This window comes from Watersipora subatra, chromosome 4, assembly GCF_963576615.1.
Source record: "Watersipora subatra chromosome 4, tzWatSuba1.1, whole genome shotgun sequence".
Taxonomy (NCBI): Eukaryota; Metazoa; Bryozoa; class Gymnolaemata; order Cheilostomatida; family Watersiporidae; genus Watersipora; species Watersipora subatra.
This window is the reverse complement of record NC_088711.1, coordinates 19,419,213-19,444,936: the sequence shown is the minus strand read 5'-3', so window position 1 is coordinate 19,444,936 and position 25,724 is coordinate 19,419,213. Positions and strand designations below refer to the sequence as shown.

Sequence of the window (25,724 nt, the reverse complement as noted above, 5' to 3'; positions counted from 1 at the left end):
CTCATCAAAAGTTTGTGATAAGACATGATAACTCCTTAGTGATGAGAGATGATCACTCCTTGTTAAAGATAGAGTTACAGGAGATGCCATAACTGAGCCTTGTGTATAAGTACTATCTACTTACCATAACAAAAATGTTAGCACCAATCAATGGAACTTTCAATCAAAATTCAATATTTAGGTGGAGGTGGTTCATTAACCAAAACTTACCATTCGTGAAGTAGATGTTTAAACCTGATGAAATATGAAATAGAAAGGATGAAGAGGCACAATGGGCGTAATAGATGAACCCAGCAGAGTTAAAAAAGGAAAAACTGGATCCGGGTTATCAATCCAATGACCTGCCATTTGACTTGAAACTACATCCCTATTGTGTTTTATGCAAACATAATAGGGAAATAATACCAACATATGAACTTGATTGTTGTCCGTAAAGCTCTTAAAATAAACCAAATGTCTAAATGAACAAACCTTCAAGAAACTGTCTGTAAATTTAAATCAAAACACATAAAACTGTTATAACAGCCTCGTCATCTTGATTGAACACTTAGTAATATGGCATCAGTGTTCTCCCACAGCAGAACCTCCATAAAATGCTCTCAGGCTAATGTATGAAATTAAAAAAACAAAGCCACCTGCCAACAAAATTTATCTGAATAATATAATACAATTATAAGAGTGACTGTTGTTTCAACAGATTTGCAGAGATTGTCATTCAATAAAGATATAGTATTATTTCAATATAGTAGTGTTGCCCTCATTCAAATTATGGAGTTTTATTTTTCAAAAAAGCGAGGAAACAAATCTCAAACTAGCAATCTTGATAAACGGCGACAAAGCATTGAAAGTTGCAACTAATGAACATAACCATAAAAAAATTAACTTTGCGACTAGCCTTTGATATAAAACTTTGACAACAAAATTTGCTTTTAAAAATTTACATTTGCAAAAGACCTTAGCACAAATATTGTAATCAACTAAATTGAGCAAATAAAATATAATTAGGAATGTTTGTTGCAGTACACGGATGATAGTAGACCATCTAGGAGTGTTGCTTAGGTTTTCATAGATCCAGTGTAGCCTAATAATCAAGGTGGGGAAGCCAGAAGAGTTCCTCTAAACAGAGCTTACCAACTAATAGTCATTGCACTCTTGATGCTCACTGGATCAAAGGCTATGGTGTAGGAATGCTACAAGTAAAACATGGTAAATATTTATTTCCTAATAAATAGAACTGCTAACATTCAGCTTTCATTTCTAGAGAACTGCAGTAGAAACAAGTTCAAATGTAATAAAGGTCAAATTGCATCTGCCTTTCTCATTGGTTACTGAATATTCAAGATAAATATTATTTTATTTATATAAATATTGCTTGGATATTCATCAAATTGCATCAACTTTGTCAAAATATTAATCCTTTTTATTGCTTGATGCATTTTCCTTGTTATTTAGCTACTAAAGTATGTTTTTATCCTAAATATGATTAAAAGTAAATTGAAAGAAGCATCAAAGCAATCTCATGTTTCTTTAAATCTAAATATTTTCTTTTATAATCGTACTAGCGGAATGCCCGTCATTGCACAAGTATGAACAATCAGTTGAAAAACAGTGACAAGTAATGTAGCTGCCTGCCACTTGCCATTAGCCTGGCACATTGCCAATGGCTAACTTGAGTAAGCTAGTACTTTGAGTACTTACTAATAAAAGCCATGAGAGCAAGCATAAAATGACGTTGCCCGGCACAGAGCGGTATGCGTGTTTTCACCAACATAGTGACATATATCGCCTCAGAGTTTAATGCATCTCAGGTAGACTAATTGGTAAAAAGTTCACCTGGTGAACAGGAGGTTCCTAGATCAAATCCTACATGAAACGGATATTTCATTTCTAAATTTTAATAGCTATAGCTGAACAAACAAAACACATGAGATTTATTTATAACTTAATTAAATAAGAGATTGATGTTTTATGGATATATTATAGTGAAAGAGTACTGGCACCTGTTTGTATCTACATGTATATTGAAGACAGAACTGCTTGACTTCTATCCAACTGTGCACTTGAACAAGTTTATCATTGCTTATATAAATATACTAAGTAATGCAGTAGCTGCGGCTAAGGGATGTGCTAGCCACTGAATAATAGCTACATCCTTGTATTCCATGTTAAACACAGCAGCCATGCTTAATGTTATAATAGTATGAGTGTGAACTAGGTATAACACAATTTAAAATTATATACTGATATTTCAATTATAATTGAATTATGTACCTTATCATATGATTACTTAATGACTTTTATGCCAATTGGGACTGATGCACCACTCTATCTGACCTCTGGCAGCAAAGAGGCACAGCAAATAATAATACTTGCCTTTTTATCAGCAAAAAAATTAAAAATATTCATATTTGCACACTTGAAAAAACAGTTGTAAAAACATCTTTAAAAAATTGCTGATTAAAAATCAATCTCCATGAAACAGAAAATTATAAATTTGAAAAGGAATATTTCCTTCAACTAGTACATATCATCATTTATCACCAAAAAGTAGATGATGTAGATGAACCACCTCACACAGTTGTAGAATAAAAAATGAGTCAGCCATTTTGAAAGCTTACATTTTAAATGTATAAATATCTCCTGTATGAACATTATTAGGAAGTGAACTAGGTTGAGTTTTTTATGAATACCGTCGCAAGTTGCAAAATATGTTTTTAACATATTTTTTGTACTGAATCATGAATTTAAAGGCTAATGTGGGGCACTCACTGTGTTAGTCTTGGTTACATTAGCCGAGTTGCCGTTGACAGTAGCGCTAGAGATGGGCGTCTGCATATTGTTCAGGTAGACCCTGTCTAGATTCATGGCACCAGTGTAGCCAATCAGCTCGATAATATTTGTAAGACGAGAGTTCTACAACGACCGAACACATAGTTTCAGATGAAGACCAGCTTAATCATAGATACACATAGCATTTATGGATACATATAGCATGAATATCCATGTACACTAATATAGTTTATAAATACACACAACAATTATAGATACGCATTGCATTCATAGACATGTGTGACATTTATAGACAGATTTATAGATACAGATAGCATTTATAGATACACCTAGCATTGATAGACACATATACATGTAGCATGAATGGATACTAATATAGGTTATGAACACTCACAGTAATTATAGATATGCATTGCATTCATAGACACATGTGATATTTATAAACACATTTATAAACACACATAGCATTTATAGACACGCATAACAATTATAAACAGACATGTGACTTATAGATAAACACAAAATATATAGACACACGCAACATATACGCATGTACATGTAGAAATACATAGCATTCATAGACACAAAAAGCATTCATAGACACACATAGCACTTATAGACACATATAGCACTTATAAGCACACACAGTCTTCATGGATTCAAAATGAATATCTTTACCTTCATATATTTGATGGTAAAATAATTACTATCAATCTTGGCTTAACAAAAACCAAGGAGCTGCAAGCTAATATTTGTATAAAAGAGCACAACTCCAAATCGATGCATGGTTCATTATTCTAACAATATCTAAATCTTTTCTTGACCTTGAGCGTGTATCTGAGACCTTTAAACCTATGCCTTGCAGGCGCAAAAAGGAACAAAGTGTAGCAAATGACAGCCAATCAGATGGAAGTAATCTGAGACTGAAAGATTATTGGATTAAAGACAACGAGGTCATGTTATTGATGTAGGTCACAAGTTACTACAAGATAAGGGTTTAAACTATTCAGTACAATGAACTCTAATATTGAGGTAATAACGCTGCCCTAAAATGCACTTTTACCATTTCGCGTAATTCTTCATAAAACATTCCCTCATCGATACACAGACTTATGCGTTATGTTGGAATTGAGTAGGAATAAGAGACAACTACAGGAGCAATTTGATCTTTGACTGACCTCGACTTCAAAGTATATCATGTTGAAGTCTCCATTCTCTGTCGCATCTATCAAACAAAACATGAGCTAGACTTGAAGGCTATAATAAGGAGAGCTGATCATAAAATGAAATAATTCAAGTGAAATCTCAGGGTCTACATGCTGAAGCATCTCGTATTCACTAGTGCAAAGCAATTACTAAGTCAAATGCACCATGAGCTTTTGGGACATGGTGACTGTTACATTTACATTGTGATCTGCATGTCGTACAACGTGCTATGTAATTGCATGTATGTATAACATACAATCACATGACATGTTGTACAACATGTCTCTATGAAAATATTCTGTATAACATGCTATGCAATTGGTAAACTTACAGTGTATTAATACTAGAAAAAAGACCTCTATACAGTTATGCATCAGGTATCATGGATAGCAGCTAGCACTGCCAAATTAAACACCAAACTAAAGCCCATAATGCAGATATTCACATGAAAATAGCTGTAGCGTTATTCACAGGTTCTTTGAGATGAGCATGTATAATTTTTAGTATGCTATGGTATATTTATGATATCGCAGATGGTTTTTTATATTATGTACAGCTACGTAATGTACGTAATATACAATAAGTAGCGGTTACGTTAAAGGTTACTTCAACGTAACAGCTAGATGTTACAACGTAGTAACATGTAGCTAGATGTTACTACAACGTAGTAACATCTAGCTAGATGTTACTACATTGTAACATGTAGCTGTTACAATAATAATGATAACAGCTGCATGTGATAAAGCTTATCACATGCAGCTGTTATTTGTTAATAGCTGCATGTGATATTTGCAGCTAACAGTATTTCACATGCAACATGTGAGATACCATTAGCTGCTAATATCACATGCAGCAAATGGTAATTAGCTGCATGTGGCATATTCGGTGAAGCAAGTGATATGCTGTGTGCAGCATGTGGTACTTTGTGTGTAGCATATGATACGCAGTGTGCAGCATATGATAAGCTTTGAATAGCATGTTATATGCTGTGTGTAGTATGTATTATGCTGTGTGCGGCATGTGATATGCTGTGTGTAGTATGTGATATACTGCGTGCAGCAGTTGATATTTTGTATGTAGCATATGATACAATGCGTGTAGCATGTGATATGATGTGTACAGCATGTGATATGCTGTATGTAGCATGTGACATGCTTTGTATAGCATGTAATAGGTTGTGTGTAGCATATGATAAGCTGTGAGTAGCATATAATATGCTGTGTGCAACACGTGGTATGTAAAACATAAGACACAACATGACTAAAAGAAATGTGGCAAACTTACTGAGTGTTTCACCATCATCCCAGTAGAGCTCACCAAAGGCCTTTTCATTCTCATCAACCACGACAAACAGTGAAAACGGATTCTTACGACTATAAGAGAAATATCCAATCTTGGTAATAGCTGGTAAGAGAAAATTCAAAAATTTAAACTGTTGATTTCACAAAATCGGGAAATACCTAAACTCTTCTCATGTCTGATAATCTCTCAATTTATGACTGAAACAATGCTCAGTTGACCGGTACACAAACATTGAGTTATCAATCTTCAGTGAGTTTGCAACTCGCCCAAAAAAGCTGGAGAGATGTTTTGGTATGTAATATTTGAATCTTTTCTAATGATTCCAGTTCAACATTCTTTTTCTACATTAAAAAGGTCAGTCACGGCAAAGTTTAAAAGATTCCATCAGAAAGTATAGATATTTTTCCATCGTTTATAATTTTTTAATTGTTTTTGGTGATATGACTGCCAGGATGTTTTAAGATTAAAATTGACAAAACTTGATTGCAGTTAACACGCTCAGATGAAAATCTTTCCCTCAAATCGGCGCCAATAGTCTCCCTTTCTGTTTGTCCCTCTCGGTATGACACCAGCTATCATGGGCAAGCTGTAGTGTTACGCGTTTCTATTGACATATATTTTATTCTGTATTTGCTCATGATTGTTGGAATTAAACTTCAAATATAGTCTCAGAGATATCGCTATAGATGTTTCAAATGATTTAAAGACAAGTTGGTTAGAACTTGAAGCACTATTTTTCTCTAAATGCTATGTAAACATACGAGTACCCCATGCCAATAAGACCATGTATTTATCACTTATAGACAATATACACGACTATTACATCATTTTTAAGCAAGTATGGGCACATCATTTTCTTCTGAGCATTTCAACTGCGACTAAGTTCAGTCGAGTTTAATCGTACAACATTCTGGCAGATAGACCACCGAAAACAATAAAGAAAACTTGAGATGATGAAAAAATATCTATACTTTTTGATAAACTTTTTCAACTTTGATGCGAGTGGCCCTTTAATAGGTTAAATCAAGTCTACGAGTGTAGTAAATCATATGATGCTACATTCCAAAACAGTATTTTTAAGGGTTCCATCAGATACAAATATCTACTTGGTTTTTAATTTGTTGACTAGAGTTAAAAGATAGCCTCAAGGGCTTTTCATTCAAAGATGTGTATATATGTTTGCCATCAGCACTGAAAGTGTTAAAGATCTATTAATAGTATCATTGTAAGCTGAACTAGTACTATCTGAAAACGATTGGTTGTACATTGTAATATCAATCATAGATAGTAAAATTGGAATTTGTGATTTGCTCATTAAAGATTTTGGCAAACAGTTTATTTTCAATGAGAGAACTATGAAGAAAATGATCAAAAAGTGTATATTAGAGTTAATTTAATACAAAATTAAGAATACTTTAACCAATATGAGAAAAGAGCAGACAACACCTGCTTTTTTGTCCATCAAGTGTATGTGAACTCCTGCCAAAATCTATTACTAGATCTAAATTTCATTTCGTTTGGCGGCTCGGTAAAGCATTCTATAGATTTTGCTTTGCACGAGAATAATTTTCTTATTTCACTGCTAACAATCACGGGTTAACGTTTCCCCTAACATGAACACAGCCAAAGATCAGACGTAGAGTTCAATTATCTAACATCGATACAGCTTAAAGCATTCCGGCTAATGATCCTTAATTAAAGACCCAACAGATACATGTAATAATATTGCTTAGATGTCAAATTGTATGCTATCCTAGAGAGTAAATAAGATATTATATATTTATATATTATAGATATTTGAGCTTTAGGAAAAAGAATGCATCACATAGAAATCAAACTCAGATATTCAGCTTGGTTGACCCATGTTCTAACCACTGCACCACTCAGCCACCTTGCTATATCATGGAATAATTGTGCGCATAATTAGACATTGATCATTAATGATTAGACACAATCATCTCTCACCAGGCAGACTAGAAAATATAATACTTTATATGTTCCTACCTCAGTGTAGTTGTGACCTCAGGAGCTTGCATTGGAATAATCCCACCACTACCAATGTAGACTGGGATCTTAGATAGAGGTGCTTCAACAGTAATCTCTTCACCACTAGATGTGATAACATCCCCCGTAGCCAAGTCTACCCATGTCCTGCTGGGAAAGTAGGCTTTAACTGATGTCATTCCCTACACAAATAGCAGTTATTTCAAAGATAGATCCTTTAATTGAAACATTCAAATAAATCGGCACATAAATGTATTGATTATAAGTAAAACCCTTACAGAGATTAAATAGATAAAAACTTCTCAGTTAAATGTAGAACTGCATAAAATCTACAGTTTGTTTATATAGAATACAAGCAGTACAAACGTTCCCAAATAGTTGTGATTATGTCTATAAATTTGGAAAAGCCTCGCTCGGTAATTTTTATAAAAACAAAACAAAATGCAAAAAGAACCTAACAGCTTACATCACCGCTCGTAGAACTCTATCGATGAATAAGAGAATGAGGCAATCGCATGAACTCTGTCTCATATTCAGCCTCAGAGAAAAATCACAGAAAATTTTTTTTCCAACTCTTTGTATCCTAAAAGGTTGTACAGCGTTTGGAAAGTTTTTACAGAAGTTAAAGAATGTGTAATCGCAATTGTCTTGCATGACTAATCAGCCAATGTTTATCCAACTTAGTTGTTTGTATAAAGATATTGGTAGTCATGTGAATCTAGTGATGGATGGGGTAAGCACCTAATGTTGACAACGTTAGGTGCTGACCACAGACAGTCTCTTAAGAATTTGCATTTGTTTGAGTGCTTTTTGAAGGCAATACAAGTCTGTTAAAGAGTGGTCTCTATTCATATAAGAATAAATATTCATATATGTGAATAGATATTGGTGGATGAATGAATATCTCCGTAATACTGCAAACAGAAATGACAACTCTTCACGATGTTATCCATAACTAACATGTAGACAGGGCCATACCTGATCGAGCACAGGAGCAACCATAATGTCTTTGCCCCACATCAACTGTCGATCATTGTCATAGAGGTCTGCTTGAGGGTACCTACAAACATGTGAAAGGTGCCTTAATATGACCTATTTACACGTGTCATCACCTCAAAGGCAGAGCTAAATGAATATTGTTATGAAGTTTTTTAAATGTTTTATTATGGATGATGCAATAGCACTAGTGCATCCAACTCCTAAATCATGCCGAGAACAAAATAAAATGAAAGGGGAAGACAATCCTAAAGTGTGTGGGAACCCGTATAATAAGGACAAGGTAAGACAATCCTAAAGCACAGTGGAGAGATTGAAAGTGGTAAGATAATACGATCCGAAACTAAGTGAAAACCATATCAAATGACAAGGTAAGAAAATCTTAAAGCATGTTGAAGTTGCTATAAGATGGCTAAATAAAAAATCTTTTTTCGTAGAGAAACCAAGATAGAATAACAGAGCAAATCTTACAAAGTGGAAATAATTGTAACTAGACTCACATCAACCATATTGGGTTCGCTACAGTCGTGCCATTCATGTGTGCCCTGGCTAGCAGGGTATAAAGATGAGGTATAAGCCTATATCTTAACTGAAGAGCGGAAGCCATAGCCTTCTTTTCATCATCTTTAAACATCGGGGCGGCGGGGTCCTGGTCCTATAAACCCAAACCGAACAGTGAATTATTGACTATCTCATTTCTATTCACAGTTGCACCTTCTTAGATTATTTAATGGTGAATATTCATACTTAAGTTTTCTATAAACGCAGGTTTATCAGTAATCATCGTTTACCCAACATGGTTGACAAGACTCACAGGAGATCCCAAGGTGTTGTGATTTCTCATGAATGGGTAGAAAACTCCTAACTGAGTCCATCGAACACACAACTCTCCATTAGTCGTACCCATAAAGCCACAGATGTCAGCTCCCACAAATGGAATTCCAAACAACTGAAAGTTGAGTATTGCTAAAATATAGAAATGCAAAGGTGTCACAAACAGACACCTGCAATTCCCTGCCACAAGACATACATGATGTACAACTATCTTTGTTTATTTTAAAGTAGTAGGCATACGAGGCCAGTTCCATGAAGCCGCTAGATGTTGTTGGATAACAAGTGAAAGGTTTATGTTACAATGTGAGACACATTACTTTTGACAGTATCTATTGTTAGCCACCTGAAATGGAGTACTTCAAGTCTGTCCATGAAGAGTCGTTATCCCCTGTCCAATGACCAGCATACTTTCCACTGCCGGGGAATGTAGAACGTGAAATGACAAGAGTCCTCTTTCCAGGCCTGATCTCATGTAATGCCCTGCAATACACCACTCTCAATTATGTTAATAACACTGGCTAAAGATTCATATTTTGCATTACAGTTGATATGGTGGCGAACTGCTGTGATGAATTAATTCATATGAGTCCAAATAACCCATATAGGATGGTGATCAAAGCTCGTAGCACTGGAAGAGTGATACCATAAATGTTAATGAAAGGGTGTTAATATAAGTATCAAAATAGGAATGTTAACATAAGAGTATTAACATAAATGTTAGTGTAGGAGTGTTAACATCAGTATTAAAATAGGAGTGTTAAAACAAGTGTTAACCTAAGTGTTAACAAAATAGTGTTAAAACAAGTGTTTACAGAAGAGTGTTAACACAAGAGTGATAACTCAAGCATTAACATAAAAGTGTTAACATAGGATTGGTAACATAGGAGTGTTAACATAAGAGTGTTAACATAAGAGTGTTAACATTGGAGTGTTAACATAGGAGTGTTAACATAGGAGTGATAACATAAGTGTTAACATAAGAGTGTTAACATAAGAGTATTGACATAAGAGTGTTAACATAGGTTTTCCTGCTGTATGAACAGCATACACGGTGTTTCACAAGTCAAAGTCTTTAAATGTAAAAGTTTTAATAGAGTTACATTAGGTTGATTAAGTAAACAGACGTTATTGAAGATTGAAAGAGACAGTATGTTTAATTTTAGTTTAAATTTTAGCTTATTATAAACAGCTGAAGGAAATAATCTATGCTTAACAGCTTATGGATTGCTAAATCCCTTCATCATAGTTATCAGTCATTGTAGCTTTATCAATAACCTGCACTTGTTCAGACAATGGACGTGTTGAAATTTAAGTTCTAGTCCATATTAACAGTTACAGGTTTTTAAATCATTTCAACTTACATAATATGAACAGATTGCACACAACCTCAAATAATTACTTTAAAAATTTCATAGCTAGATGCTATGATATTTCTCAGTGTTTGTCTGTATGTGCAGTTGTAGTGATTAAAATTTATAAATAAAAAATCTATTTCACATTGGTCTTGAACTCTGAACCTTCAGTTCTGAATAAACGCGAGAGCTAACCACTATACTATGTTGTCCTTGCCATACTATGGAATAACTGTACACAAACTTGAGCAGCACTTACGAAAATTTTATCGGTTACACTCATAACCCTTAGACCATGATGCATAATGTCAAGCTGGTTTCACGGCTATTATTATAGTAAAGATTTAGATTAGCTTAAGTTACTAGCCTAAGTTACTAGCTTAAAGGTTGACTTGCAACAAAATTCACATTACAGTTATCTGGTATCAAAAGATTCACCATGTCTTTCTCTGCTGTGTTGTAGATGCAAAATATGGAGAAATGTGATTACCAGCTCTTAAAAGCTCAAAAAGGAACAGCTTATCGTAACCGACACAAAAACACGGTAGGTTGGAATCCCTCAACTTCATTCGTCGAAATATTTTCCCAAATATACTTTACGCAATCAATAAAACTATGTCTATTGTCCTTACGCGTCTATTTCATCATCATTGCAATGCTGTCACATTGAACAATGATATCTCAAAACGTAGCCTAAAAATTAATTTAATTTTTTAACCTTAACTAGAAGGAGTGCATATCATCCTCTGATAAACATGACGAGCCTGTTGGTCACCTGTGATAGGCAAACAAATCTGCAGAAATTATTCGCGCCATTTGGCAGGAAGTATGGGTCACATAATCAGATTACGACCAGATGATTAGACCAAGCTGAAACGAAACTGTAATGTAGCGAACATCTATATTTGATACAGGCTTTTCGGTAGAACCCGAAGTGTTTGTCATAAACTAGTGCTATGAAACATTTTATATTGAGCCTTTCATTGGCCTTTCATTTCAAGTGATAACAGCATGTGTGAAAACAGTAACCGCGTTGAGTTGAATACGTCGTCGAAATCAAGGGATTCCAAACTAAGGCGTTTTGGTGATGGCTGCGATAAACTGTTCATTTTTAAGCTTTTAAGAACTTGTAATCACATTTCCACAATTTTTGCACCTACAACACAGCAGAGTAAAACATGGTGAACCTTTTGATACCAAATAACTGTAAAGTAAATTTTGTTGCAAGTAAACCTTTAACAATCTTCCACCTAATATCTCATTTCATAGCAGAGAAAAGTATTTTAAACGCTACATCTGTGCTTACATTTGAGAAGCTCTGAGTTCACTGTAACCATAGAGGCTATGGAGATTGTAGTGGACTCCATTATGATGGCGGGCTGACGGGCAGATGGTCTTGTCAGACAGGCTGCCTCCCACAACGCCTGGCGTGTACGGTGGGTTGTCGTATTTGCTGTCGGTACATCCTTCAGTTGAGCCAGGCACGAAGCTAGAGGGCTCATTCATGTCCTGCGAAGGTGAGAATATGTTATACAATTATTTTAGTTACTCAGACCTCCAACTAGCTTTATATCTCCATAGCTAAGAGTTTTATTGGTGTATACATTAATATACACCACAATGACTGGTTTGATTTGAATGCCTCTGATATATTGAAAATAGAAACAGGTAGCAGTGCGTCGAAAATTTGCACATATAAGCAGGACTATATGTGCAAATTTTTTTTCCTGTTTAAAATAAAAATAATACAGATCTTTATTTACATAGAATATTTAAAATAGCAAATAATCATATATAGTTTCTTTTTGCTTTGCACTTTCTTGTATTCGAATGGCTAAACACTGAGTTCAGTCTGATGAATACAACAAGAATATAATAATACAAAAAATACAAGAGAGTGCGTGAAATTTCCAGCTGATGAGAAAGAAAATAAATATTCTTTTTAAGTATTCTGCATCACATGCAACTACATGTATATAAATTCAGTGCAGAGCTGTTCAAACCAAAACAATAATCATTTTATAAAATATAGCATTTATATACTCAATCGATTATGCTATATTAATATGCAGAACACTGATATTTCAGTATTACAAAATTGAACGGGTTGCTATCAAGTATTTACAGACATTTTTTTATATTTTAAGAATTAAACATAAAAAAGGTGTTACTAGATGTCTAGCACTAGACCGGAATCCTTGTAGCTTTTAAGGGAGTTTATATTATATCTGTGAATATTGAATTGGGGATGTGAAAAGACTAGTAACTTAAATGTTGACTTGTAACAAAATTCACATTACCGTTATTTGATATCAAAAGGTTCACCATGTCTTACTCTGCTGTGTTGTAGGTGTCCAATATGTGGAAAGGTGATTACAAGCTATTTAAAGCTCAAAAACGAACAAAAAATAGCAGCCACATGAGACCGCCGCAGTTTGGATTCTCTTTCCAAAATGGCTCAAATGTGATGTAGTTGTGATAGATGGTTTCTGTTTACACTTTCTTGCAACCTTATTCGTCGAAATATTTTCACAAATATACTTCACGCATTCAATAAAACTATGTCTATTGTTCTTCGTGTCTGTTTTATCATCATTGTAATGCTGCCACTTTTAGCACTGATATCTTATAACTTACCGTAAAAAATCGTTAAACTTTTCAACCTTAGCTCGAAGGAGTGCATATCATTGTCTGAAAATCATGACGAGCCTGTTGGTCACCTGTGATAATTGAAAAGTGCTACAAAATTATTTGCGAAGTATTGTGACACATGATCATATTACGACTTGACGATTGAATAATGGCGAAACAAAACTGTAAAGTAGCGAGCATCTATATTTGATACGGGATCTTCGGTAAAATCCGAAGTGTTTGTCATAAACTAGTGCTACGATAAGTTTTATATTGAGCTTTTTATTGGCCTTTCAATTCAGGTGAGAACATACGTGACAAGACAATAACCAAATTTCGTGGTTATGTCATCGAAATAAAGAGATTCCAATTTACGGCGGCTTTTCGTTTTTGAGCTTTTAAGAGCTTGTAATCACATTTCCACATTTTTGGCACTTACAACACAACAGAGTAAGATATGGTGAATCTTTTCATATCAAATAACTGTAATGTGAATTTTGTTGCAAGTCAACCTTTAAGGTTGTTCACTTCAGCAAAATTATTGAATTTTGTCGCATTTTTGGCTAAAAGTAATTTTTAAATAAAAATATAACACCACTTATTATTTAAAAAAAAGACAACTTTAAAGCTTAAAAAATGATGTTGCAGCAATTCAAATGAGTTAAAGATGAAGTTATACAAAATTTTAATAGATTTTATCAGAAAGTATCAGTATTTTTCTATCACTTGCGATTGTTTTTGATGTTTAAAGTGATCTGGCTGCCAGAATGTTTCAAGATTAAAATCGATAAAACTTGATCATGGATTAAAACGCTCAAATGAAATGAAAGTACAATTGTGATCTTGAACGCAATAGCCGATATCAACTATAGCAATGATACCAACTTGTGACTCTCCACGTATTTTGCTTCTGAGCATTTTAATCGCGATCAAATATTATCAATTTTAATCTTGAAACATTCTGGCAATCAAATCATCTAAAACATTAAAAACAATCACAGATGATAGAAAAATACCGATACTTTCTGATAAAATCTACTAAAATTTTTGTGTAAGTTCATTTTTGAATAAAAGCTAGCCATGTTATTACCAATTACCCTAGCCTGTGAACAAGTCCTGCTGCAACAGATCTGTTTTTTTTTAGTAATCTAAAAGAGATTAGGCATTAAGCTAGCCTCTCCTCTCAAAAATAGGTCTAAGGATTACCGTCCAAAGCCCGTCATATGGAATGGTGTCATGGTACTGCAGAGCGAGGTTTGTCCACCATTTCTGAGTAACGTTAGAGAAAAAGTCAGGAAAGGCGGTGTAACCGGGCCAAACTTTGCCTATGATTGGCTCATCTTTATCAGCCTTCATGATGAAGACACCTTCCTTCAAGCCCTCATCATACGGCTTATAACCAGTCACATTGGCTATACCAGGGTCCTATAACAAGACATTGGCTATACCAGGGTCCTATAACAAAACATTGGCTATACTAAGGTCCTATAACAAGACATTGGCTATACCAGAGCCCTTTAACAAGACATTGGCTATACCAGGGTCCTATAACAAGACATTGGCTATAACAAGGTCCTATAACAAGACATTGGCTATACCGGAGCCCTATAACAAGACATTGGCTATACCAAGGTCCTATAACAAGACATTGGCTATACCAGGGCCCTATAACAAGACATTGGCTATACCAAGGTCCTATAACAAGACATTGGCTATACCAGGGCCCTATAACAAGACATTGGCTATACCAGGGTCCTATAACAACACATTGGCTATACCAAGGTCCTATAACAAGACATTGGCTATACCAGAGCACTATGACAAGACATCGGCTATACCAGGACCCTATAACAAAACATTGGCTATACCAGAGCCCTATAACAAGACATTGGCTACACCAAAGTCCTATAACAAGACATTGGCTATAACAGGGCCCTATAACAAGACATTGGCTATACCAGAGCCCTATAACAAGACATTGGCTATACCAGAGTCCTATAACAAGACATTGGCTATACCAGAGCCCTATAACAAGACATTGGCTATACCAAGGTCCTATAACAAGACATTGGCTATACCAGGGCCCTATAACAAGACATTGGCTATACCAGAGCTCTATAACAAGACATTGGCTATACCAGGGTCCTATAACAAGACATTGGCTATACCAGAGCCCTATAACAAGACATGGGCTATACCAGAGCCCTATAACAAGACATTGGCTATACCCAGGTCCTATAACAAAACATTGGCTATACCAAGGCCCTATAACAAGACATTGGCTATACCAGAGCCCTATAACAAGACATTGGCTATACCAGAGCCCTATAACAAGACATTGGCTATACCAGGGTCCTATAACAAGATGGGCTTACAGCTTACTGATGATTTTATGTACTAAAATATTGAGTTATTGGCTTCTGGTAAACACAATATAATAAAGACTAAAACTAGGCAATCTTGACCTAGAAACTGTGCAGAAACTCAGCTTACATTTTGCTGTTGACTAGTACCGGCAGCATAAAACAAAAATGTTTATCGTGGTCAGCAGAACCAACACTAAGCCAAAAACCATCTACGATGCGCAATAAAACATATTAGTTTTGTAAGTGATTTCTTAGCACAATGCAATATTTTGACTTTAAGAGAAAAATTCCTCATGTAACTTTGCCAAAGAAGTACTTATAGCTTAATGGCTACAGCAATAGGCATGAAATACTGACATATAAATAGAAACAACAATTCCATTAGTAGAAAGTTTACCACAATCATTATGTAGTGCTGTCCATGATCATGCAAGTCTTTCACTATATCAGGAAGAGTTGTAAATCTGTCTTTGTCATATGTCCAGTCGTAGTGCTTGTTCATGTAGTCAATGTCATTCCACTGTGTATCCTACAACCAAACGGAAAGGGGACAACTCCAACACCAATGCAATTACCATATAAAAGATGACCAGAAAAGATGACAAAGCTAGGCGCTTAAATATCTGATCCAAACTTGATTTTCAAGTGAATGACAGGTTTTAAAAATTACTTAACAAATGTAAATAAAGAAAACAATGAACTATGTAATTATTTATATTAATAAATCTCACACTGTCATAGTCTGTCTGTTAGTCTGCATAGACACTACGTTTGCATATTTTTTGGCTGATTTCATCCAACCTTCACACACATATGTTCCATGCCTTTCATCATGCTGCTTAAATATTTGGTCTCAAACTCCATCTGGCTCCTAAATATTTGAACAACCTGGCTCCGTGCCTTCCGCCAGGTTGTTAAAATATTTAATTTCAAAACTCCATTTGGTTCCTGAGAACCAGCCACTTAGACAACCACCTGCTGACTATTTGATTGAGAATGAAAGGAACCCTGGGCATTACCGAGCCTACTGCTAATTTTATTTAAATAAAGGTTTTGTAAAAAAATTGAATAGTTCTTATTGGCTCTCTATAATCCCGTGAAAATATTTCCCTGCTAATTTTAGCTTTCCCTATTTAGAACAAAGGCTATTAGCTTACATATGGGAAGGAGTTATCTCTCATTCGTTTAATCACAGCTGTCATGTTATCAGCGTTTCCGTAGCCCCAGCGACACAAGTGGAATCCTAGCGCCCAGTAAGGAGGTAGGTATGGTTTCCCAACAACTTGTAGATACTGATATACAACTAGTTGTAAAGTTGGTCCAGTGAAGACGTAAAAGTCAAGAATGCCACCGACGGTCCTGTACTTAAGACGAGCTGGTTCAGTATCTGTCGCTGGTACGCCTGTTATCTCTGGGAACAAAAGGACAATGTTCAAGTAAAAATATCAATATCTCAGTATCCAAATTATGTTAAACTTCATGGCGAGATACCTACAGTGTGTGATATATCTCGTCATGTGACAGATTGTACATATATTATGCAGATTTTCTTTAGTTTTTATAAGTCAGAACATGGACATGAATTCACTAGGCTGAGAACTCATGTCTCACGAGTTTTTAATGGCACCTAATGCTCAAAATCTTAGCACTTTTGCAGTAGTTTGCTATGTCACAACCATTGTGAATACAGCTATCATAGCATGCACGGTTCATCACCCCATACAAAGAACACCACCCCATAGAGATCAGCATCGAGTACAGGGATCCTCACCCCATACAGGGGTCATCATCCCATACAGAGGTCATCACCCCATACAGGAAACATCACTCCATACAGAGAATGTCATCCCATACAGGGAACATTATCTCATATAGGGATCATCCCACAGTACAGGGATCATCATCCCATACAGGGATGATCACCCCATCACTTCATACAAGAATCATCACTCCATACAGGGATCATCACCCATACATGGATCATCACCCCATACAGAGAACATCACTACATACAGAGAATATCACCCCATACAGGGAACATCATCCTATATAGGGATCATCACACAGTACAAGGATCCTCACCCCATGGAAGGATCAACACCCCATACAAAAACAACAGCAGAATAAAAGTATAATAACAAAAATTGTAAGCTCAATGCATCTTATACACATTTCACCTCATCACAAGGAAAACTAACCCATAGCATTGCTGTTGAGAAGGAACACTCCATATGCTTTCGAGCTGTTAGCCTCCAAGCCAATGAAGAACGGATATTGCCCATAGAGGTTACAGTCTACCTGCATGAAAAATTCTATGCAATCAACTTCAGCAATGAGACATGGAGCAAAGTGATGGAAATACAAACTGCACAATAGTACAAATAGGTCTGCGGAACAATGTATGAACGAAAAGAGTGACATGGCGGATATACACGTATATACCAAAACAGTACATCAGTACTCGAAAGATACAAAGGAGTACTATTGGGAATCTTAAGATTAGAAATTTTAAGACTCAGAATGTTGAATGTACTGCAAGCGGTGTTGATTTTACTTCAACATTACTAGCTACCTAGTTAGTACCACTAACAACTAAGAACCTAGTGAGTACCAACAATAACTAAAAATCTAGTCAGTACCATCAATGACTAAGAGCCTAGTCAGTACCATCAATGACTAAGAGCCTAGTCAGTACCATTCATGACTAAGAGCCTAGTTAGTACCATCAATGACTAAAAGCTTAGTCAGTACCATTAATGACTAAGAGCCTAGTCAGTACCATCAATGACTAAGAGCCTAGTCAGTACCATCAATGACTAAGAACCTAGTCAGTGCCATCAGTGACTAAGAGACTAGTCAGTACTATCAATGACTAAGAACTGAAAATAAACTTTGATTAAATCTTTTTCACATATCAGTGAAGAATGATGTAAAAAAATTTTACTCTACTCAAACATGGTTAAACTATCAACATGTGAACAGCCACCTTTTGTAATTATCCTCTCTTGCCCAAAGGAGTCAGACTCGTGAATGTACTTGATTAATACAACTCAAGGATAAGAACATGTCCTACTTGCAAAGATCTATTCAGTCCATCAACTATTATTGTCTGCTGTGGTTAGCTATTGTTACTATCTACCGCTGCCAATATCAATTGCAACAATGATAACAATAGCAATGCTAACAGCTGCTAGCATAAGGCTGTTTGATTATGGCAATTGAACGAAAATAAATACTCACACAACCAGGAGGAGGTTGATCCCGAGCCCAACTGGAGTAAGAAAATCCCTTGGAAACATCATGCAAGAGTTTTTCTCTTCTTTCACCCAAACCATAGAGATAATTAGTCGAGAGCCCTGTGGTTATCTCTATATACTGGTCAGCAAAAGTTAGCTTTGTTCCTGTAGTGTCAAACCTGCATAACCATGATGTTGCTGACGGAACCCAAAGCAACATAAAAGACATGTAATTTTACTTCATACCCTTCAGTGAATAGTTCTATTGCACTAGCAAAAGGCCACTGCAATGAATACAAACTCAGAGTTACGAGTCCCTGTGTATGCCAAAAAACTTACAACACAGCACCAGAATCAGAGCGTGTCAGTTTGATGCCAAATGTGTCTTTAGGAAAATTGACTTTATAATCTGTAGCTGCTGGTCGAGTGCTGGGATTGATGGGAGGTGTCTCAATGGGCACTTGGTACCGGTCATTCTTTGCATCTAGTATCTAAAAGTGAACATTTTCATAGCATCAATAAAACTTTTGACTAAGAAATCATGACGTCAAGAAATTTCAGCATCAAGTAATTTACAAAATGCAGTTAATTATACAATTTATACAACAGACCTATAATGCTCCTAAGAAACCCTGAGTTACCTTGGTAAGCCAGTTTAGCAAAAGTAAAGTAATATTTTTGTGATAATTTATAAATTCCTATTTTATTCAACAAAATTAAAATTGAATAATTTGAATTTTATTGAATAAGAATAAATTTTTTTATTTTATTCAACAAAATAAGAAATAAACTGCAAACTACAAAGCTAAAAACCTAAAATACTCTTATGATAACCATAGATTTCTAATAATAGTCAGATTTGGCAAAAAAGAATACATCTCCATGAACTACTTATACAAGCCAGAATTGTGCTTGCTACTTGATGATTGATTCGGTAGTTAAGGTTTTCAAGTTTCTCAGTGAAAAGTCCCATAATGCCTCCCTAATTGCAGCCACAAACCTTGCAATGCTTGGTGGATTATTCTAACAGCCAATGAGCAACTCTTACAAGTACATGTAGATTCAAATAAAGTTTTATGTTAAATAACATATTTGATTTGAGCCAAAGTGACTAATCGACTCCAAAAGACAAAATAAAAAGTACCTGAATACGAGCACGTTCTTGCGTCTCAAAGTACACATTCATCTGAATATCCATGACATCCGCTGGCCATATGGATTTGTCTTTCCTTGAACCCATCACTTGGTATCTATGACATAAAACCTACCAGCATGTGTGACACACATTTCACAAATATGCTTATTCAGGCAACCCTCTATTTCCTCAAATTTGTCTTTTGTGTTTTCCTTTATCCATTGTTCCGCTTATTTTCATTCTCATCGATTATTGCCTACGATCCAATCCAAACCATTCACCCTTTTGCTAATTCCACCACGCTCTCAGTCATATGAACACCCATTCTCCCACAATGCTTTGTATTCTATGCTGTCATCTTCCTATTTGAAAGTGGCACTTTACTGTCCACAACACCTCTCACTGAAAACCTTAAGTTACGCTTCCATTCCTCTGCTCTGTTCTCCTTTCCCCTTCTCCATCTCTTCCTCTTCCCTCCAACCCCTTCCTCTTCTCTCCCAAACCTTTCTCTTTTCTCCCAATCCTTCCTCTTCACTCGCATCATTTCCTCTTTTTTCCCAACACCTTTTCGCTCTTGTCCCTTTTCTCTCTCCCACCCCTTTTTTCCACTCCTCTTCCATTCCTACACCCTCTCCCCACCCTTCCTCATTTTCTCCCAATTCCAGCACTTTTTCTCTCACATCCTCTTATCTCCACCCCTTCTCTCAATCCCTCAATCCTACACTTTCCTTTTAATCATATCTGTCCAACTGCCACTTTATTCATCCATATTCCCACTCCCTCAACCGGCTGTAGATACGAATTATTACCCTGCGTGTGTGACAAATATATTGTCAATTTTGTAGCCAACACTGTCATCCTTCTGGTAATAGCACCATGGAATAGATCCACCATCTGAAACTGGAGTCCAACAGCAACCTGTAAAAGAAGAACACACTTGCTTCTCAAAAATGTACCATTGCGAATCAACATATGTTACAAAATTGATTACATTACAAGTGTAGAAACCAAAAAGCCCACACACAGCTAATTTTTTAAATCATTGTCTACCTCTATGAACCAAATAAACCTGAGAGAATATTTGCTGCAGGGTAACCCTATATATGCTAGCCGAGCTTCCAATTTTTAGAGTTTTGTTAGCTTGTGGTTGTTACAATTTACGTTACAAGATTAAACACAGTATCAGTAGAAGTACAGGTACAGTTATATTACAACATGCTAAATTCATGCCATACGAATTCTATTAAACAATGCTACTGCACGCGATTACATATATTCCTATGGCTTAAAAATTTGCTGATGATCTCAAAAATGCAACTGCTTAAGTGCCACAAGCATATACAACACCAAGTTATTCTATTGTCATATCTAGCGCTTCTTCTCTCACACATGACAATTTCTAAATTGATTCAGCCTCGTAATATCTTTCTATACCTATAATACCACTTGATTTGTTGATATCAGACTTAACTGTGAGGCTCTACTTATGAGCAGATGAGTCATCTTACCTCATATTTAGTCAAATGTAATATACCATGACCACGTTTGATGCCATAATTAAACATTTTGTAAAAACCTAACTGCACAATGTGTTTCCGTGACAATGACATTTCTGCACAATGACTTTCATTTTTAACAAGATGTCCTTGAATAATCTCAACCACGAGTGTTACTACTAAAAGGCAACAATTTTTTAAAGACAATACAAAACAATAAATGAGGATTCAGGAAATAGAAAACCAAAAACCAACCTCTTGCCTCACACTTGGATTTGTCTGATGGTATACCAGCCATACAATCTACTTTCTCACTTGTCTCCACGACGCATGCCATATCAAGGTTCCTTGTTTGGTTCACGCTTGCATATTCTCTCAACTGGTAGGACACTATAATCTGGTCATGGCCTACAGGCGACTCAAGTCGTCTCTCATCAGACAGCAAAGAAAGATATTTGACGCGCTCCAAGGTATAGTAGCTCATGACAATCAGCAGAGTTAACATGGACATAATAAGCAATGTAAGGCAGTATTTCGGTAGATTTACCATCTTCTGAGAGATTGGCTGTCGACGTCCATCGAAATGCGATGAATGTTTCTCCATGACGAATTTCTATCTACCAAAACCAATAACCTTCTTTACCTAACACACACACATGCATATCAGTATTTTGAAAAGGCCAGCATTGCAAAGAGACCTAAGAATTCTGGTACATCGCTACCTGCATTCGACTAATTTAGGGGATCTACTATTTTCAATCTTTATAAATCTCAGTGTGTGCCTGTTTGTCTATCATTTGTATGTCCAGTTATAGCAATACAGTTTTAGGAATAAAAAATGCTGGATGCTCCATGCTGGATTTGAACTTGGAACCTCCAGTTTTGCAGACAGACATGCTACCTATTACACTACGGATCCAACAATGAAATAATTGTGCATATCGCACTTACTACATCTACCAAATCTTTCATAGCTGCACGCTTAGTGCTAGCTGAAGACCTAAGTGTGAAGCCATACCAGAAGGAAAATATGTGCCCATAGTAAAAAAAATGCTCAAACTCACATGGCCAACAAGACTATTGCAATCAGTATAAAGCTGTAGTAGGCACTGCAGCCAGTACAGTATGAATTACACAGGAATATACACGGTATACAGAAATAAACTCAGTACACAGAAATAAACAAACACCTTCATTTAAAAGTTAGAATGGTAAATGTTGTTTGTGTTGATTAGAAATATATTTTCTGCGCAAAAACCTTTTTATTACTCGTGTCTTGTAAGAAATATATTGGAGCTCCTACCTGCCTCAGCAATGGACAGAATTGAAATGATGTTACCAAACCCTGAAAGCCTTGTATCACATGCTAAACCGGGCATTACAGATAAAGGTATTGTACGCACTGCTAATACAGTGATGCATTGTTCATTGTGACAAATTATCAGATAACGCGTAGTCTATCCCACAAAGATAACATTGCTTTATCTCCATCTGAATGCATTTTGATGACTTGTCAGGGGGCTTCAAAATATCTGCCGGCAAAGGCCTAGTTTAGTCTTGTACTTATTGGTGCTTATAAATACAGAACATGTACTGTATTTACAAGTTACAGCATAGACTGGGTTCTAGCAACGATAATTCCCCTACCATCACCTAAATACCTACCTCAAGACCAAGATTACCATAAATATTCATGCGAAACACTTTTTATAATCGGTATAAAATTGTCGAAAGTTGTTTGTTGGTCATATGACACCAAATTAAAAAAATTTTTTAAAGAACTTGAATTTACTTTAAAAATTTTAAATAATTTTTAAAATACATTTGAAAATTGAACTAAAATTTTTTTTTCAAGTTTTAAACTAAAAAGAAAAACAAAAAATAATGGGAAATATCTATGTAGCCAAAACCCAATAGATAAATGTATATGAGGTGTGTCCAGCAAAAGAACAGCTTTTAGAGAGAAGTATTTACAGAACTGTCTAAGATAGAAATAACCTGAGCAGAATGAGTCTAGTCAGAATAAATTCCAACAGGGTTCAAGAGTAACTGTCAAAGAATTATATTAGTGTTCAGATAATGTATAATCATTTTGGAAAGCTAGTTGAGTTGTGTAAAACCAATACTAAACCTAATGCGCCAATTTTAGCATCCAATTTAGTCAACTTTTCTATGTTAGGGTTGGATAGTGGGAATGTATCTGGTTGTTGGTAAAGATGGTTAGTAAAATTCAGTGGTCATGTAAATCTGCCTGTGTCGCTACATGTTGTTAGGGATGATAGAAGAGATGCTTCGATCTCGGTTGATTTTGATATGAAAAGTACTGATCGAGTTGATATGATGAAGTTAAAAGAAAGTTAATCAGGCTTTATGATACTGAAGATATTATATATGTACAAACAATGAAGCCTGCCGAGGCTTGTCAAACTGAAGCTAAAAATAATAAATTTTTTAAAATGTAAAAACCTCAAACGAAGTTTTTTTTAGTGATTGCTGATAACGATTGAAGAAACCTTTATTTCAAAATGGAATATATAAAACAGGTAAATTTGAATAGGCAAAGTTGAAAAGTAGCTTTTAAAGAACTAACGCTAGAACAAAACTTCAAAAGCTTGGCACAAAGAGTTAAGAGTTTTTTCTAATGCAAAAAACAAGAATGAAAAGATTAAAATGTATTAATACATTTGCTAGCTAAAAAGTGCCAACAGCGACTACTCTGATGAGGCCAAGGATGCCTACGATTCATCCACCATACCCAGAACAAGCTACGAGTCCTTGACCACAGAAGCAGACTAAACTATGATGGCAATCAGGCAAACTACCTAATATTAGAAACAAGGTTTCTAAACTACCTATGTACTTAAATAAAAATTTACGCAAAACAATTTACTCAAAGGTTGAGAATGTTGCAGATGATAGTGATTTTTCCAGGCACAGCAGGATTGCCGAAGTAAAACTCATCTAAGTGTTGAATAAAAAGTCCCTACTGCTGATACTAACAAATGCTAATTGCTATTGAAGAAAAGCACTCCAGTTGTTAAAGTGGAATTCTTTCAGGTCAGGGGCAGAAAATTTGAATTTCGGTAACTGGGTACTGTTTTTAGTGATTATTTAATCTGATTGCATTATGAGTCCACTTTAAAGACTCAGTAAAAATCATCAAACAAACTTCTATTATTTTCACCAACACAATAAAAATATAAATGTTACATTACCACTGCACATTTGTATTAGTACAGTAATAGCCAGAAAAAGAGAGTATTCCACAGCACAAATAATCAAATACGTCTTGTCAACCAGAAATCCTCAAACAGACTGACTAATATTTCACAAATTGCATAGTGCAATAATAGTTACAACAAATCGGCCCCAGCTTTCGCAAGACTTGCTTCAAAAAGCTAGTTTTGGTGAAAAAGTATACTACTGCGAGACCAGGGTAACCAACCAATAGTTTTGAACCCAGGACAAGGAAGCTAGAAGACTGAATCCCCATTGAGTCACTATATCCGAAATCCATATCAACATTCATAGAACATTTTGATAGTACTGAAAAATCAAGCATTCTGACCTTTTATGAGGAGTTAAACACCCTTACCAAGTTAAACCACAAGAACATCACTGACTAAATTATTAAGAGTAAAAGAGCCAAAACGGGATTACGAACTGCAGGTACTCAGATTACTGACAGCCTCATCATAACAATGATATTAACAAACCTCTACAATCATACCCGCTAATAGTTGTGGTACGCACACCATGGAATAAAGTAAAAACTCTGACTAAATTCAAACTATTCTTACACAACTGGGTTCATACAAAGCTAAAATGATGAAGCCCCCATTTAGCAGCACAAATAACCAAGCCCATCCACTACGCCAAAGAAGGCCACAAATCTTGAGACTGTCAGAACAAAAATATACTGAGGTCCAATATACTATCAATGCAATATAGTCGACCATATTTAGGCTGTTTGTTTGTTGAAAAAACAGTCAAGTTCTCTTCATCTGAACCTCAAAACACACAGCCCACTTGAACTCATTTTTATTACCACACATGCCAAGAGTGTCTCTACGCCGTATCCCGCCTAAGCAAACAAACTCCTTGTTGACTGCGATGCAACCTCCCACATAGTTAACCAGGAACACAATTTGATAGTTTTTCACTGTAAGTTTGACCGCAAGAAATCATTTCACCAAAATGGCAGCTGGCACTCGAAGTAGTGTCTATCAAAATAAGAATCAATGCTTTTTTCTAATTAAGTGATTTCATGGACAACACGAGGGAGATAAAGACATTGTTTGCACTAATCTCCTCTATCAACTTGTTTTAGTGAGATCAGCTGTTGAATCAAGCACTGAAGTAAAATACAACACTCT

General features: G+C 35.6%; 1 protein-coding gene across 1 annotated transcript; it reads right to left on the bottom strand.

Annotated features, from left to right (window-relative positions):
• Positions 1–630: 630 nt before the first annotated feature.
• Positions 631–21,941, bottom strand: LOC137393661 (lysosomal alpha-glucosidase-like). The gene is made up of 19 exons (XM_068080299.1): positions 21,604–21,941; positions 20,662–20,770; positions 19,862–19,967; positions 19,057–19,208; positions 18,722–18,896; positions 17,680–17,779; positions 16,639–16,892; positions 15,879–16,010; positions 14,322–14,540; positions 11,791–11,993; positions 9,476–9,612; positions 9,113–9,264; positions 8,799–8,953; positions 8,281–8,362; positions 7,303–7,484; positions 5,281–5,369; positions 3,969–4,015; positions 2,770–2,913; positions 631–1,190 (listed from the first exon to the last, which is right to left on the bottom strand). Exons 1-19 carry the CDS (start codon positions 21,896–21,898, stop codon positions 1,128–1,130), a joined length of 2,796 nt encoding a protein of 931 aa, XP_067936400.1. The 5' UTR covers positions 21,899–21,941; the 3' UTR covers positions 631–1,127.
• Positions 21,942–25,724: the final 3,783 nt, after the last annotated feature.

What these genes read in the sequence shown, in the direction of transcription:
- LOC137393661 (XM_068080299.1), bottom strand. Translation starts at nt 21,898, where the DNA reads ATGGTAAATCTACCGAAATACTGCCTTACATTGCTTATTATGTCCATG. An exon ending in ATCCAAGTGTGAGGCAAGAG is followed by an intron (nt 20,771 to 21,603) that starts GTTGGTTTTTGG and finishes CTTCTTTTACAG; the next exon opens with GTTGCTGTTGGACTCCAGTT. An exon ending in TTGCTCCTGTGCTCGATCAG is followed by an intron (nt 7,485 to 8,280) that starts GTATGGCCCTGT and finishes CTATTTGTGTAG; the next exon opens with GGAATGACATCAGTTAAAGC.